Below are 16354 nucleotides of genomic sequence, written 5' to 3'. Positions count from 1 at the left end.
AGGGAGAGGTTAGACTATGTGCCCTTGTTGTTGAAGAGTCTCCCCATGGGGATCCCATGTTCAGCCCGTATCACTCACTACCCTATTTTTCCACCAAAACTCTTACCGAGGACAGCTGACTGATTAATCCTGTTTTCCTCCCTGTTGCATTGCTGAGTTGAAATATCCCTAATGCCATTACTGAAGATTCAGGAAGACTGACTTGGCAGTACAGAAATAAATCTAGAAAACCTTAGCTGGCTTTAGGGCTTGGCAGCTTTACCCATAATAACAGAACCATATGGAAGAAGGGGGTGCTGTTTATGAAAGGCCCAGCTTTTAATCTGTTCTGCTCCTCTGCTCTCCTCCGTGGACACTTAGAAGACAGTAGGCCATCACAGATGGCAACCATCTCCTTGGCAGTTCATCCCCCCCCCACATCAACATGTTTCTTCCAGTCCTGATGCCTGTCCATACCCACAGGTGCCCATGGCACGAGCCAGCATCCTCTGGCTCATTGGCGAGTACTGTGAACATGTGCCCAAGATTGCGCCTGATGTCCTGAGAAAAATGGCCAAGTCATTCACAGCAGAGGAGGACATCGTGAAGCTGCAGGTCATCAATCTGGCAGCCAAGCTCTACCTGACCAACTCAAAGCAGGTAAGGAGTGAGGGACGTCCCCACCACCTTTCTCTGCACCCCAGGAACTGCCCTGGGCAGTGTTCTTTTGACTTTTCCTGGCAGGCCTGACCGCTTTTCAGAAAAGGTGTATCTGGAGAGGTGGCTAGTCTTTCCAAGTGACCAGTGGCACCCCAGTGTCCATAGGCATTCGTGAGATTCTAGTTGTGTGTGGGGGGGGGTGGGGGGTCACCATTGAAGAAGAATCCCTTTTGAGGCTCTGAGTGTTCATGTCTTCAAGTTACAGTTTTGTATTTGGAACAAGGCCTGTAAAGTGCCCATGTTGACTGAGGTGGGAATTGATTGGTGGGACAAGCATTTCAGGAAACATGGGTTGTGCTCCCTCCCAAAGCTTGATGGTGTCTGGGCTCTCTGTGCCTGGGTTAAGGGTCAAGGCTGTTTTCTAGCCTTGATGGTGTTGGTGAGCAGTCCCTTTCCAGAGGTAAAGATGATGAGAGATACTACATCCAAGGATGTGGTTCAAGTAAGCTGGAATATTTGGGTGCTTAGAGCCTTTGGGTACACAGCGTTCCCTGAGGTGTTGGGAATAGGTGTTGTGATGTCACGTTTTAATCCTTCAAGCTTTCCATAGCTTCATAATAAATTACTATCAACATAGTGGCTTAAGATAAAATACATATATCCTTTGGGTTTTTATGGGTCAGGAACTTGGTATGACTCAGTTGGGTCTTAGGCAAAGCTGTCTTTGAATTATAGGCCAAGGCTGGGTTTTGACCTGGCAGCTTTGCTGAGGACGGGCTCATTTCCCAGATCAAGTGATGTCAGTGTTGCCCATGGCTTTACACTTCTTGCTGGCTGTCAACTAGAGACCACCTTCAGCTTTTAGAGACTCTTTAGTTCCTTCCTCGTGAGCCTCCCAACGGGGCCACTTAGTTTGTCTAAGCCATAAGGGACAGTGTCTCTAGAGCCTTCATGCCAGCAAGCCAGGCCACTGCGCTCATTACCTTTGCCACATTCCAAAGCCCCAGGCCTTGCTCACACCAAGACAAGGATGCCACACAAGGTTCATACACCAGCAGGGATGTGCTTTAAAGGCTGAGTTCTAGAATTTGTATGTGTTAAGAGGCTTTTCACTTTCCTTGAATAGTCAGCTTGGGGGTGGGTTAGCATGAACGTTGACGCAGGTTATTGAGAGTGTTCTTCCCCAGCAGCCAGCCCTCTTTGTCAGAGTTTTGGTGTCGCGCCTGTCTCGTCCAGCAAGAAAGACGCAACCACCAGCTCTTCCTCAAGCAGTTCATTCAGGCCTTTGCAAGCTTCTTCTTCCCCCGTACCCCGGGCCCTTCCCAATTATATAGGCAACCACATTAGCCAATCACAGCCAACCACGCTCACTCATCAGACCTGCAGCAGGCAGCCAATGGGCCAGTGCCACGCTCGCCTTGACCAAATATGGACTTGTTTATCAGCAGTCAGTACATCCGGCAGGCGCCATCTTTTAGGCTCGGCAACTTAATAGCCTAATAGCCACGGCTTGCCACATTTTGGTATACTGACACTTGGCTCATAGGTTCTTTTGAACAGCCTCTAATTTATGTATTTATTTTATGTGATTGTATGTATATAAGAGTGGAGCCACAGAGGTCCCTTGTGATATGGGGCAGTTCTGCTACAATAGCAGCTCTGATATTGGTCCAGCACCTGGAAATCTCTGCCCCTCTCAGATATCTGCTTGATGGCCAGCAGGGTTAGCAAACGTGTCATGCTTGGGTGGATGTGATATTACAACATCACAAGTCTTCAGAAGCTGAGTCATTCCTAGGTTTTGTCTTATTGGTGCCTGTTGGTGCCTATTTGGTGGTTTTGATCTTGGTCACAGGAGAGAGATCTGGATCAAAGGCATAGACAGTGACAAGGAGGGGACAGGTGGGCCTCTGATCCAGACCTGGCTACAGTACCTATGGGATCCTCAGCCTTGAAAAAGCAACTTCCTGCTTCTCCTGCTATATGAAGTGAGGCAGCAGTACCTATCACTCAGAAGGACTGTAGTGATGACAGGCCAGAAATTCCTTCATAGATGATGGCAGCCGCTACTGGCATCAAGTGAAGGCAGCTTAGAGTAGGCCAAGATTGGGACAGTATTTGAGGCTTTTTGGTCCTTGGATATAGCTGCCCCTAGTGCAGACTGTGGGTTCCACATGAACTCAGCAAACCTCAACGACAGAGACGCTTTGCTTTGGTCTTGTCAGAATCTTCTGGGGATGGACTGGAATGTGAGAATCCAGGCTGCTCAGCATCAATTCTGTGGGTTGACAGTTCCTGTCAGAGTCACTTATTTACTCGCCACTTACTGTCTTAACTCTCTGGTGATGGTGGAGTCTGAGAACCATAAATTTGGCACAGTGTCCTAGCCCTCCACTATCCCTGATTTACCAGAATAAAGAAGTGGGCTGGCCTGGATCAGTATGGACCAGAATTTAGAGAAATAACGGAATCTGGGACCAACAGGGAGGAGAGGGCAACCTCATTTGCTGGCCCAAGACAATTGTGACAGTTGGTGGTAGAAGTCTGAGCCAGAAGGCTGACGTGTAGAGCCTGGAACCAGGGCAGGTGGGGAGGGAGGCTGGGTGGTGTGCACAAGCAAGGGAGAGAATGAATCTCTGCTTAGATGTGTTGGCTGAACAGGGCTGGTGCCAAGTCTCCTGGGTCCCCACCCTCTGTTGACTTGCTAGGCCACCTTTTCTTTTCTCCTCAGACCAAGCTCCTGACCCAGTATGTCCTGAGTCTGGCCAAGTATGACCAGAACTACGACATCCGAGATAGAGCCCGCTTCACCAGGCAGCTCATCGTTCCCTCAGAGCAGGGCGGAGCCCTCAGCCGCCACGCCAAGAAACTCTTCCTGGCCCCTAAGCCGGCCCCCGTGTTGGAGTCATCCTTCAAAGGTGGGAGTGGGAACCGGCGTAACCTCTGGGGAGAGAGGGGGGAAGTGGCCAGACCTAGGTCCCAGCTCCCAGGCCTTGCCCCACAACTGAGCCTTAGCCAGGCACCTAGCTTTTGTGTGTAGAACTGGTCTGCTGTCTATTCCTGAAGTCTCTACCTTAGCCTCAGCTGGCTCTCCCCTGCCACATGGGGCTTTTGCTTCCTCTCCAGGGCTTAGGCACCTTTCCCACCTCCCTCCTGAGCAGGCTTGGGCTTGAGATTCTATACCAAGATGGTAGATAGCAAGGACTCAGGAAGGCAGGTGGTAAAGTAACATGCAAAGGAGAGGGACACGTTTATAACAACCCTGAGGATGCACTTGAAGCCAGCTCAAGTCCTAGTCTCCAGGCTCTCCACCTCCGCTCATGCTGGTGGCCTGGGACAGGAGGATGCCCTGGCTGCCTCATTCATCCTAGGAAGCGAAGCTGGGGGCTACCCAGGGGCAGAGCTTCCCGCACAGAGCCTGACTTTCCTGGCCCTTCTTCATTTTTTGTTTTTCCTCCCTTGGGTCTCAAGGGTTGAGGTAGGACAGTGATGTAAATCTCCCATCCCGGACGCCATCCTCATTCCCGGCTGTGTTATCTCCCCACCCTCTCTGTCCGCTGACCCTCCCCCACTCCGTTTCTCACTGCTTATCCCTCCCCATGGATCTAGAGGCCCACCAGACCTGTCTCTTCCCCCTTGAGCACCCTGGCCAGCCTCCTCTTCATCCGGCCCCACATTAGACTTCTTCCTAAGCCTTGTTGTACCCAGGAGAGGAGCCACCATGACCTCCTCATAGATACCTGAGCCGCCTGGAGTTTTCTCCCTTAACATTTTGTCCCCGTTCTTTACTCTCTGTCCTGTCCTCTATCCTTCTCCCGGCTTGTAGGACTGAGGGGTGTGGTCAGGGTACACAGGAGATGCCAGGGGATATAGCCATCACTTTCCTTTGTCCAGCCAGGGAAACCCCACTAGAATTCCACCCAGGAAGCAAATACCCCTGCTCCGAGCATTGCTCCCTGCCACTCCTGGCCTCGCTTGTAAAACTGTTTTCAGATCGTGACCATTTCCAACTGGGCTCCCTGTCCCACCTGCTCAATGCAAAGGCTACAGGCTACCAGGAGCTCCCAGACTGGCCAGAGGAAGCCCCAGACCCCTCTGTGCGCAACGTGGAGGTGAGCAGCTTTGGTGTGTGTGTGTGGGTGTGTCTTTGTCTCTCTGTGTGTATGTCTGTGACTGTGTGTGTGTCTGTGTGTTGGGCTAGGGACGGCAGCAAGGAGCCCCAGCAGGGCTGTCCCAGTCCTCCTGATATCCTCCCCACACACAGGAAGAAGACCTCTCCCTTATTGAGACCCACGTGGGCCTGTTGGGCGAATACACTGAGGTCCCCTCTGTGTGCTGTGCACCCGCCTTTCTCCCTCCCTGTGTGCTGTGCCCTAGGCCTGTTCTCCACGGCTGGGTGCCGTCGTGGCTGTGAACCATTTGTTCTTTCCCCTGTGGACTGTACGTCTCCATTTTTCCTTTTTGGGATCATTCCTAAGTAGGGCACCAAGAAGGGATGTAGTGATGGGTACAAAGGGTGTGTGCTCTCCTTCCCCGTCCTCCAACCGTGAGGAGATGACCCATACTTGTGCCATCTTCAGGTACCCGAATGGACCAAGTGCTCAAGTCGGGAGAAGAGAAAGGAGACGGAAAAGCCTTTCTACTCTGACTCTGAGGGGGAGTCTGGCCCCACCGAGTCGGCAGACAGTGGTGAGCAGAGGGGCAGAGCTGTGGCCCTGCCCACATTCATGCCTATGTGACCGAGCATGCTCTACGTGTGTTTATATGGTCAGGGACCAAGGGCATGCACTTGCTTAAGAGTCACAGCCTGTGCGAACCCAGATGTCCAGATGTCCAGATGTCCATTCTCAGATGTGTGTGCTGTGCAAGTAATGTGGGTCCTTCCGTGGTTTTGAAGTCTCAGTTGGCATCTAGTGTTGGGGCAGGTCAGATGGAATTAAAGCTTCAGTTCTCAGTGTGGAGCTGGGAACCCAGACGATGCCCACAGACCCAGAAAGGCCTCCGTAGGAAGTGGGATGGGCTTTCATATTGGTGTGGGTGGGGCCGGGGGCGCTGCACATGTACCGGGGAGGCCTGACACGTTTCCTCCCTAGAGCCTGAGTCTGAGAGTGAGTCGGAGAGTAAGAGCAGCAGTGAGAGTGGCTCTGGAGAGTCCAGTAGTGAGTCAGACAATGAAGACGAGAATGAAGAGAAAGGCAGCGAGAGGTAAGGGGGTGGGGGAGGCTGGGGGGTATTTTACTCTGGAAAAGAAACAGCCGGTCTTCTGGGAGGCCCTGAGCTTCCCTTGAGGTTCTGGGGCCTGCACACCCATGGGGTCATCTCTCATGATGCCTGGCTGCCAAAGTCTAGGAGGTCTTGAAGACCTCTTGGAAGTGGCAGGGAGAAGTAACCAGGGGCCTAGGGCCTGAGATGGCACCATCCAGCCTAAAGCTCTTCTGGGGCAGGTATAAGAAGCTGGATAGAGGCTCGGTTGGCCCAAGGCCTCCACTCCCACCTCTGTTTTTCAGGGCTTCCCCTGTCCTGTGAGACAAGGAGGGTGTCTAGGCTGTACCTTACCTCACGTTTCCACTCCCCTTTAGTGAACAGAGTGAGGAGGAGGGTGAGAAGAAGAAGAAGACGAAGAAGAAGAAGGTGCCTGAGGGGCACAGAGAAGGCTCGTCGTCAGAGGAGGGCAGTGAATCCAGCAGCAGCTCCTCAGATTCTGAGGTGACATCAGAGTCTGAGGAGGAGCAGGTGGAACCTGCCTCCTGGAGGAAGAAGACAGTAAGAGCATCCCTCCTGCCCTCCCGCCATTCAGAACAGATGGGGGTGTGTCTCCCACCACCCTGGAGAAGGCCGGGATGCTCACGCCTCTTCCCCTTTTTCTCTTCCAGCCGCCCAGCAGCAAAAGTGCCCCCGTAGCCAAGGAGATTTCCCTGCTTGACCTCGAGGACTGTGAGTTGGGATGGTAGAAGGCATGAGGGAAGGAAGCCTAGTATGACCTGGAAGGCATCCTGGGAGCTCCAGGACAGGTTCCTGAGGTCTGGGGTGTGTGGCCTGGGTCAGTTTAGTATCCAGGCTGCTCTTGCGCGTGTGCTCTCTCTCTCTCTCTCTCTCTCTCTCTCTCTCTCTCTCTCTCTCTCTGTGTGTGTGTGTGTGTGTGTGTGTCGCTGTCCACGGTGCTGGTCTTTGCTCCTTGAGCCCTGGGCACCTCTCAACTCAAGCTAACCCCAATGTCTCCTTCCTCATTAGTCATCTTTCTTTCTCGCTGTCCCCACCCAGTCACCCCTCCTAGTGTCCAGCCTGTGTCTCCTCCCATGGTTGTGTCCACCAGTCTGGCTGCTGACCTGGAAGGCCTGACACTCACAGACACCTCTCTGGTGCCTTCGGTGAGTTGGGAGGCACTCAGCTCGATGCTCTGTCCTGTGGTGTGGGTCTGGGTGGGAGGAGGTGGGGTATGATGATCGGGGTACCATTAAATCTAAGGTTTTCTGGACGGTCCTAGGTAAGACAAGGTTGGGATTGGCTATCCTTTGCCGTATTTCTGCACTCCCCTTCTCTTCCTCTCCAGCTGCTGAGTCCAGTGTCCAGCGCCGGAAGGCAGGAGCTGCTGCACCGTGTAGCTGGAGAGGGGCTGGCTGTGGACTATGCCTTCAGCCGGCAGCCTTTCTCAGGGGACCCCCGCATGGTGTCCGTGCACATCTACTTCTCCAACAACTCTGAGACTCCCGTCAAGGGGCTGCATGTGGGCACTCCCAAGCTGCCTGCTGGCATCAGCATCCAAGAATTCCCTGAAATTGGTACAGAGGGCCTTGGGCCGGGTAGAGGAGGAGGTCCCTGGGCTGATTCCGTTTTTCTGTAGTTGTGGATACCCTCTTTGAGGTCAAGCCGGGTGCCCTGCTGTGGGGAAACAGTAACTAACCCACACCGTTGTCATACCGTGGCAGGAAGTCCCTGAGCACATTTGAGAGTTGGGGAGGGAAAAGTACTTAGGCTTTAAGGGGAAGCCAAGGATAGTCTCCAAAGGCCCAAAAAGCCAAGAATTCACAGAAGGCTGATCTGTTGGGGACATACTGGGTTCTGGGACAATCACGGCCTTTCCTGTCCCCTCTTTGCTTTCCTTACATCACTCAGAGACCCTGGCACCTGGAGAATCCACCACTGCCGTGATGGGCATTAACTTCTGTGACTCAACCCAGGCAGCCAACTTCCAGCTGTGGTATGTCTCTAGCTCATGTTTGTGGTGAGGGGGTGGGTGAGATGGAAAGAGGCAGGATCTGAGAGAAGCAGAGCTGGAGAGGGAGTTGGTGGGGCTCCATGGACTTTAATGGGTCTGCCTGCCATTCCCAGCCCTAGGCCTCACCTCAGTCTTTTCCGTCTATGCTGCCTCAAGATAAGGTGGGAGTGAGGAAGTGAATGCTGGCTTCATTTCTGCTCCTGTTTCCTTTTGCTTTTCCCAGCACCCAAACCCGACAGTTCTATGTCTCCATTCAGCCACCCGTGGGGGAGCTGATGGCTCCTGTGTTCATGAGTGAGAATGAGTTCAAGAAGGAGCAGGGTGAGTACTCCCTCGGGTAGAATGGAGGACCCCAGCACTACCCACCAGTGTGTAGACATGTGGGAGGAGCCTCTGCCCCGCAGACAGCAGACAGCGGGAGGCCCTTCAGCTGTGCCTCTAGCAAAAGTCTTCACAAAGCCTGGGGCATGTGTCGGGACTTGGGAAAGTATGCACACAGTCCAGGCCCACTGTACTCCCGTTGGGATACAGTATGTGCAGAGGTGTGGCAGAGAGTGCTGGGTGCAGTTCTGTTTAGGACAAGGGAGTCCCTAGAACAGGGGATAGTAAGAACAAAGCTAGAAGTGGTATCTTTTTCTCTAGTTGCCCTGAATGGGCTCCTGGGATTCCAGAGTGGGAAAGGGTCTCAGAAGTCATTGGGAGGCGGGAGAAGGTAGGTTTCTTTTTCTGGCAAAGGAGGAGTCAGGGAAGCAAGAGAAAGGCTTTGTCCTCTGCTTCAGAAAGAACAGCCTGATAATACAGTTAAGAATGGAAAAACCGGTAGTGGGAGGGAAAAGAGGTGGCCCCAAGCCAGGGGCTCCACAAAGCTCTAGCCTTAATTTCTTGGGATGTGGGGTAAATACTATAGCTAGTTATAAGGCCATTGTAATAGATCTAGTGAGAGATGCAAGGCAGGGTCAGCGCTGCAGTAGGAGTCAGAGCGACTGGGAAGAGGGAAGCTACAAATTTAGCCTGAGATGGGGGATGGGGAGCATAGTCTAACTCTGGAATCCATGGCTGGGGGTGGAAATGAGCAGTATCCTTTTACCTAGAGCAGGTGGCGAATGATTACTGTGATGGGTCAGAAAGTAAATGCTTTGAAGTTTAGGTAGTCTCTGCTGTAATTACTTAGCTCTGCTACTGAAAATATTTAAGTGAATGAGTGTGGCTATGTTCTAATAACATTTTATTAATAAGTATGGGAAATTTCAGTTTTATTTAATTTTCAAGTTTTAAGAAATGTTCTTTTTTTTTTTCTAAGACAATTGCAAGCCACTTGGGTAGTGGGCTATATTTGACTTATATTCTAGAATTTGTCAAGCCCCTCATCTAGCAGAAAGAACAAGGCAGGCAAGAGAAGAGCCTGGTTAGTTTTGAGGAAAGGCCATTTTGAGGTACACTTGGGGAGGTGTTAGGATAGGACTGAATATATGGCTCTGGGCTTAGCAAACACCTGAAGGCTGGAGTCACAAGCATAGAGGTGGAGATGGAAGCTGTGAGTGTGGGTGGCATCACCCTGAGAGAGAGGGGTGAGGGGATGAGAGGCTAGGCCAGGACCTTAAGGAAGTCCTGCCTTCTCCAGGAAGAAGGGGAAGGAGGGAGCAAGGCAATGCAGAAAGGGGCTAAGGATGCCTGTAGGCTGCAGTGACCAAAGACATCCAGATCCAGCAAGCTAGAGTCCTTGCCTACCTCAGGGAGAGCAGAGACAGTTGTAGTGGCATGAGGGAGATTTTGGAATCCTCTTTGGAGGACCCTGGCCATGAGTAGGAAGGGAGCAGGGCATCTCTCATGAGAAACGCTCTCCCTTCCAGAAAGGAGTTCTCAGAAACGGGTAGACTTGAGCATGACCAGAGTGCAGTACAGTGGCAAGATGATGTTGCTAGCCAAGAATGGAGAGTGTGAGAAAAACTGGAAGTGGATCAGTTTCCTGAAGTGAGAAAAGAATGGGGAAGCTTCAGAGGAAGGAGAAAGATCAAAAAGAAGGCTGATGAGTATGAATCTGACCCGTAGAACCTGGGAGAACTTGATGAGAATGTTCAGCTGGCCGATGCAGGAGCTAGCCTGTGTCCACCATAGCTTCTGCCCTCATCATGACCTCTGCCCCCAGGAAAGCTGACAGGCATGAATGAGATCTCAGAGAAGCTCACACTGCCAGATACCTGTCGGAGTGACCACATAGTGGTGCAGAAAGTGACCACCACTGCCAACCTCGGCCGTGTTCCTTGTGGGACAGCTGATGAATACAGGTACTAGTAGAGGGGCAGAGATGGGCTCTGCTGGGGCCTGGCTTCAAGGAGGACCCCAGACCCCAGGGCTGAGCCCCTTACAAACGCAGTCAGCAATTCTCTCCCCACCCTTTCCTCTGCTCCCGCCTCAGGTTTGCAGGGAGGACCCTGACTAGTGGAAGCCTGGTCCTGCTGACTCTGGATGCCCGGGGAACCGGAGCTGCCCAGCTGACTGTCAACAGTGAGAAGATGGTGATTGGCACCATGCTGGTGAAGGATGTGATACAGGCTCTGACCCAGTGACTGCTTGGCACTATGACTCCGTTGATTTTCACTTATCCCTCCCTGTGGCATCTGCTCACAGGTCCCTCCCCTTCCTCTCTACTTCTCTCCCTTCTTGCTCCTTCCTCTCCCCTATCATCCACATAGTGTGGGGCCACTGTCTCCCTCCCGCCTGTGTCCCCTGGGTTCCTTAGTGAATTCACAGAGGGAGACAGTAGCTGTTCCTTCAGTAATCCCTTCCCATAGCTTTCTGTATGTATTTATGTAGCAAAATCTCAATAAAATATCTTCTCCCTAGGTGTTGGCTCACCTTTCCTTCTAAGGGGTTAGGGGAAGAAACATGACAAGCGACTCTGTTAGACCCTTGTGATCCTGTGGGGGAAGCTGTTCACGACTCTCAGGAGGACTTTGGTTGATCCCTGAAGGGACCACCTCTAGGCAGGACTGTGTAGGGTTCTCTGAGCGAGAGGCATCTAGGAAAGCATTGGAAGGCAGAGCTGGAAGAATTCCTCAGTTTCAGCCGGGTATGCCATTACCAGCCTAGAATCCCAGCACTTGTGTTGTCTTCAGCTACACAGCAAATCCAAAGCTGATGTGGAAAAAAAAAAATCTTAGGCTGGAGAGATGGCTTAGCTGTTAAAGGCTAGGCTCTCTCTCACACACACACACAAAATCGTAGACTTTTTGTCTATGTGTGTAAGAGAGATAGGCATGTTTATAGACACATGGCCTATGTGTAAATACATGTGTAAGTACGTGAATCTGTACATGCGTATTCATGTTGGGGCCTGAAGTTGATGGTAATCATTCTTGTTCATTCTTCTTACTCGTTGAAGCAGGGTCTCTCAATCACACCCAGAGCTCACTGATATGGCTAGGTTCCCCTGCCAGCTTGCTCTGGGAGTCCTCTGTCCACCTTCCTAGGCTGGGACTACAGATTGGCTGCCACACCCATACAGTATTTGTGTGGGTTTTAGGATCTTTCCACTTGCCTGGCAAGCCCTTCAACTACTGAGCCATCTCCCCACTCTGACCTTCTCCTCACAATCCATTTCTAAGTCTGAGCAGAGGCAAGTTCCCATTAATGGCTGGTGATTTGCCTTGGTTTCCCTCATAAGCCCTTTGGGAAGAAGGGGCCCATCATATAGGGAATTCCCCAAATACAGGTGTGCAGTTCAAAATACATCAGTTATATCTGGATAGAGGGCCTGGAGCTCTGCCCTATGCTTGAGCCTGGGAGATGACCCAACTGGCCATCATAGAGGAGGAGAAAAGAAAAAAAAAGGTAAATAGCTATGCTTCTTAAGTCACCTTTCCTCAGTCTCTTGGGGATCCTGTTCACAGACAGTTTCTGGGGACCTCAAGATTAGCTGAGCAGACGAAGGTGCTTGCTTCCAAGCCTAATGATCTAAGTTTGGTTCCTGAGACTACATGGGGGAAGGGGAGAACCAATTCCATCAGGTAGTCCTCTGACTTTCACATTTGTGCTGTGGCACAAACCTCTCCCCCACCCCTCAATACACACATACTTAAATGTGAAGAAAAAAAAAAAAAAAGTAAATGCAGTGCAATCTTTCTTTAACATTAAAAAAAAAATCCAGAATCTGAGCACTCTTTCCTGAGGATGTGTTGTGACACCTTGAGTAGCTGACACAGAAGACTGAGGATTAGAGCCTTCATACTTGTGGAAACCCTGGTGAAGAAACAGGCTGAGTGAGCAACAGGGGTTCACTCACCATGTGTTCCACCATTAAAAAAAAAAAAAAAAACAAGTAAATTTCAGAGGAATGACTGATCTAAATGAAGTAACTACTTCCCACAGGCCTTTCTAGAACATTTACTATTCCAATAGGCTTATGGCCACCCCTCTTTGCAGAGTGGGACTAGAGCATGCACTGTTACTCAAGCTTGGTGTTTATCCTGGGATACTTTCTCACAGAAAATTGTGATTGATGGGGTTGTGGGAAAAAGTCTTCATGCATAGGTAGTTTGAGATATAGTGCCAACGTTTCTGACCCTGACCAAGGCTCTAGTTCCTTGCTGTATGCCCCTGAAGTACCCATCTGTTGAGAAGTATGCCAGGGTGAAGCAGGCGTGGCCCTTCTGTCAGGGAAAGAGAACAAAAGCAGTACCAGGGGACAGCCCTGCATCTGGCTCTGGGGGTTTCCCAGGCACTGTGGCACCAAGCAGCAGCTGGAGCTGCTGATGTGAGGAGAGCTTGGGGGCCCTGGATTCTCCTCCCAGGGTTTCTGTTTTGATCACTGTGTTGTCTAAGGTGGAACTGCTCCACCAGTTGAGGGCCACTTGAATCTGGACTTAGATTAATTTTTACCTCTGAATCAGCTTTGATAGAGGAAGGAGGCAAATCTCTAAGAAATCAACACATGCAGGCTGGGAAATAGCCCTGGATTAAAGCCCTTCCTACACAAGGTTGAGGAGCTGAGTTTGACTCCTCAGCACCCACGTAGAAGCCAGATCCCAGGGACTCATTGGTTAGCCAGTCTAGCCTAAACAGTGGTCTCTAATTTCACTAAAAGACTATTTTAAAGGGGTGGGGAGAAAGGGGAGCCATGGAGGAAGACAGAAAATGTCAACTTCTGGTCTCTGTGTAAGAATACATGCTCATTTGCACATAAATACACATCACACACAAACACAGGACTTCTTTATTGATCTTAGGATACTTTTCTCACAGAACATTTTGGTTGTCTGGGTTGTTGAGAATAGAAGTTGTTAGATATCCAAGTATCTCAGATCTTTGGAGACCTTGTTATGCATTGAAAATGTGAGTCTGTAGTGTACCTTTCTCAGTTTTAAACATTTTTCATAAATTTTTAAACTCCAGCATTGTCAAATTTATCCTCTTCCTTCATATTTTATTCTGTTTTTTAATTTGAAGAATTTGTCCAGAGGCTGAGGCAATAAAAATGTTCTCCTCCCAGCCCTGATAACGTAATACTTGAGAAGTAGAAGCAAGAGAATTTCTGTTCAAGACTATCCTGGGCTACATGGTGAGACCTGTCACAACAATCAAAACAACAAAGTGAAATAAAGATATCCTCCTATATTCCTCTTTAAAACTCCAAGAACAGCTTTCCACATTTACATATTCAACCTATTTAAAATTTACATTTATGTATGATAAAATGTGGGGCTGATCCACTATCCTAAAAAATTATTTCAGTGTGTATGTGTATCTGTGTGTGTGTGTAGACACACACACACAAACACACACACACTATAACATGCAGGTGGCAGTCAGAGAACAACTTGATGTAGTTGGTTCTCTCCTTCCAATTTTATGTGGGTTCTGGGGCCTGAATGCAGGTCATTAGGCTTTTTGACAAGTACTTTGCACACTGAGGCATCCTGCCACACTGATCCATTTTCTCTTATCAAAACAAACAACTAAACCCTAGTGTTTCTTCTATAAAGAGTTTGATGAAACTTGAACTTGAATGAGACTTCATGTCCATCTTCCCTTATGGTCTTGATTTTCTAAAATTTTTGAATCTACAAAATCATTTTCTCCCAGTGACCTCCTTCATTCATTTGGCTTTCTTCCTGCTGTGCCCTGTGCTTTCATATGTGAGCATGTTAAAAAAAAAAAAGTCTTTCTACTACATGCAATGTGAAACTGAAAATAGCCAATTGGTTTCTCTTAAAACATGTTGCAAATCTAGAGCTTTACAGCAAAAACAATGCCAGGCATAGACTGGAAGGATGTTTGTTGACTGGGAAAATGGCTAATTCTCTTGTTTGCTTGTTCCTGACACTTCTGCTAGTGACCAGCTGTGGTGACTTGTGTCATTTTCTACACTCTACTTGGTATATGGTGGATGCCTTCTGGTCAGGCCTGTGCTTCCTGTAGAACCTGTAGGCCTCATCAAGTATGCACCCTCCTCCTCAACCCCGGAAGCAACAACTTACCTGAGGCCATAACTAAATCTGAATCCTTTACATTGCCTTACCATCAGTAGTGATACTTCACATGGACATACACACAGAAAGGTGCGGGAAGTAACCTGGGTACAAGGGTGCACGCTTGTCATCTTAGCCGAGGCAGGAGGATCAGAGGCTCAAAGACAGTGCAGGCTACATTTATATTGAGATCCTGTTAAAAAAACAGGGGCGGGGATAGGGCAAGATGGCTCACAGGTAAAGTAAAGGCATATGCCACCAAGCTTGACGACCTGAGCTCAAGCCCCATGACCCACACAGTGGAAGGAAATTACTGGCTTCGCAGTACTGGCAAGCTGTCTTCTGACCTCCACTTCTGTCTATATGCACACAAATAATAAATGTAAAAAGGGAGAAGGGGACTGGAGCTGTTAGAGGTTTTAGTCTCCTCAGGCTATGAAAACAAAAACAAAAACAAAAACAAAAAAACTACATGTTTGAGTTCGTGCTTTGCTCCTGTTGGCAAGGGGTCCTTGAGCAAGTAACTTGATTGCCTTCTTTTGTAGAATACAGGGTTGGCCCTGTCGTCTGGTGCACATTAGACAAGTACTCCTACTGATTATATTCCCAAGTCTATTCTGAGTCTGGGGGTGGGGCCACACAGGCTCACTAAGTTGCCTGGGCTGGCTTTTCATTTGCAATCCTCCTGCCTCAGTCTCCCAAACAGCTGAAGCTAACCTAAGTTACTTCTTTGAACACCAGTCTCTTCACCTACAAAATGAGTTAACACACACAAAGCACTCAGAAGTGTGCTAAGCACATGGTTGAGTGCCCAGAAAATATTCTGTTCTTACTGCCTTTGGCAAAGGTTAGGGTAATTTAAGCAGCAGAAATTCATGTTCAAAGTTACTTTATTATAAACTGGGAGCTTGAAAATTTATTATAGGCCTGTAGGCCCTTAGGTGCCATTTCAAAGTCTCAGATTCTTATCTTGTTTATCTTTGCCAGGGAGGACTCCCTGTGAAAGATCACAAATTGGCAGCCACTAAGGTACATGGTGACCTTGGATTTAAAATTCCAAGTGATTTTAGATGTATCTGGTGCCTATCAGCTAACTCCATCCCTTCCATTTATTTATGTTTTTGAGGTAGGCTTTTTTCAGACTGTAATTCTTAGCTGCCTTCCAATGCAATGCATTACTCCTCCAGCCTTGTCTTCCACAGTTTTTTTGTAACAGGCCTAAGCCCCCATGGCTGGCTGACCAGTTTTTCCAGATGTGCCTTGGGCCTTCAGCGCATTTCACACACCCTCACTTAAAGTGTAGGCATCTGAGTGTGGCACCCTCTCAGAAGAGGAAGAGAAGACAAACAAGAAACATGAGGTTTGGAGTATCAGGCCTATGCTTCTTGCTGGCTAAGATGGGAGTTAGGTTTGGGCTGACTCTTAGGGGCATGGGCTCCCCTGCAGTCATCACCCTTTCTGCTTAGGACTTCAGCAACCCTTGGAAAAGCCCCAGTGGGGGAGAGTAGCCAGCTCTCTCACCTCCCTCAGGACTTCAACTCCAGCACCTCTCCTCTTCCCTACCTTCTCCCTAAACACCAGACAACGACTAGGGCCATAGGCTTCCTTTCTTATCACGCTGGGCAGAAACCTGCAGTTCCTGTCTCACAGACTTGCCATCAAGTTGGTGGCTGCTCCTTCCCCACCTGTGAGTATAATACAGTAGAACGTATAAAACACTGAAAAGTGTTCGATAAGCTCGGGGTCCTTTTCTTATCCACTCCAGCGCCTTATTTCCTAATCCCCACGTCTCCAGCAGCCCCTTAGAAGAGACCCGGCAACTTCCAAGCTCCCTTCCAAGTTCATCATTTTTTACTAGTTTCCAGCTAGCTGCAGAATAAAAGCCCTTCATAAACTGGGCTCAGGCTTCCCTCCTGTGGTATCAACACGCATTAGCTTGGTTCTAGTCAGAGCCGCTCGGCACAGTCCTCCCTCTCCGCCTTCCCTGGTCTCCAGCCCGGAATGCCATCTCCGCCTCTGCGCTCGCCCGGGC

General features: G+C 49.7%; 1 protein-coding gene across 1 annotated transcript in view; it reads left to right on the top strand.

Moving 5' to 3' along the window:
- Ap3b2 (adaptor related protein complex 3 subunit beta 2) overlaps positions 1–10699 on the top strand; it is a 30252-nt gene extending 19553 nt beyond the window's left edge. Inside the window, exons 14-26 of the mRNA XM_021633061.2 lie at positions 463–639; positions 3371–3557; positions 4633–4751; positions 5220–5328; positions 5733–5844; positions 6219–6402; positions 6513–6573; positions 6901–7007; positions 7190–7418; positions 7753–7837; positions 8079–8176; positions 10002–10140; positions 10272–10699. Coding sequence (XP_021488736.1) covers positions 463–639; positions 3371–3557; positions 4633–4751; positions 5220–5328; positions 5733–5844; positions 6219–6402; positions 6513–6573; positions 6901–7007; positions 7190–7418; positions 7753–7837; positions 8079–8176; positions 10002–10140; positions 10272–10422 — 1758 coding nt within the window. The 3' untranslated portion in view covers positions 10423–10699. The remainder of the gene's footprint in view (positions 1–462; positions 640–3370; positions 3558–4632; positions 4752–5219; positions 5329–5732; positions 5845–6218; positions 6403–6512; positions 6574–6900; positions 7008–7189; positions 7419–7752; positions 7838–8078; positions 8177–10001; positions 10141–10271) is intronic.
- Positions 10700–16354: the final 5655 nt, after the last annotated feature.

The sequence above is a fragment of the Meriones unguiculatus genome, chromosome 14, assembly GCF_030254825.1.
Source record: "Meriones unguiculatus strain TT.TT164.6M chromosome 14, Bangor_MerUng_6.1, whole genome shotgun sequence".
NCBI classification, from domain to species: domain Eukaryota; kingdom Metazoa; phylum Chordata; class Mammalia; order Rodentia; family Muridae; genus Meriones; species Meriones unguiculatus.
The sequence above is the reverse complement of the archived record's forward strand: the minus strand, read 5'-3'. Positions and strand labels throughout refer to the sequence as shown.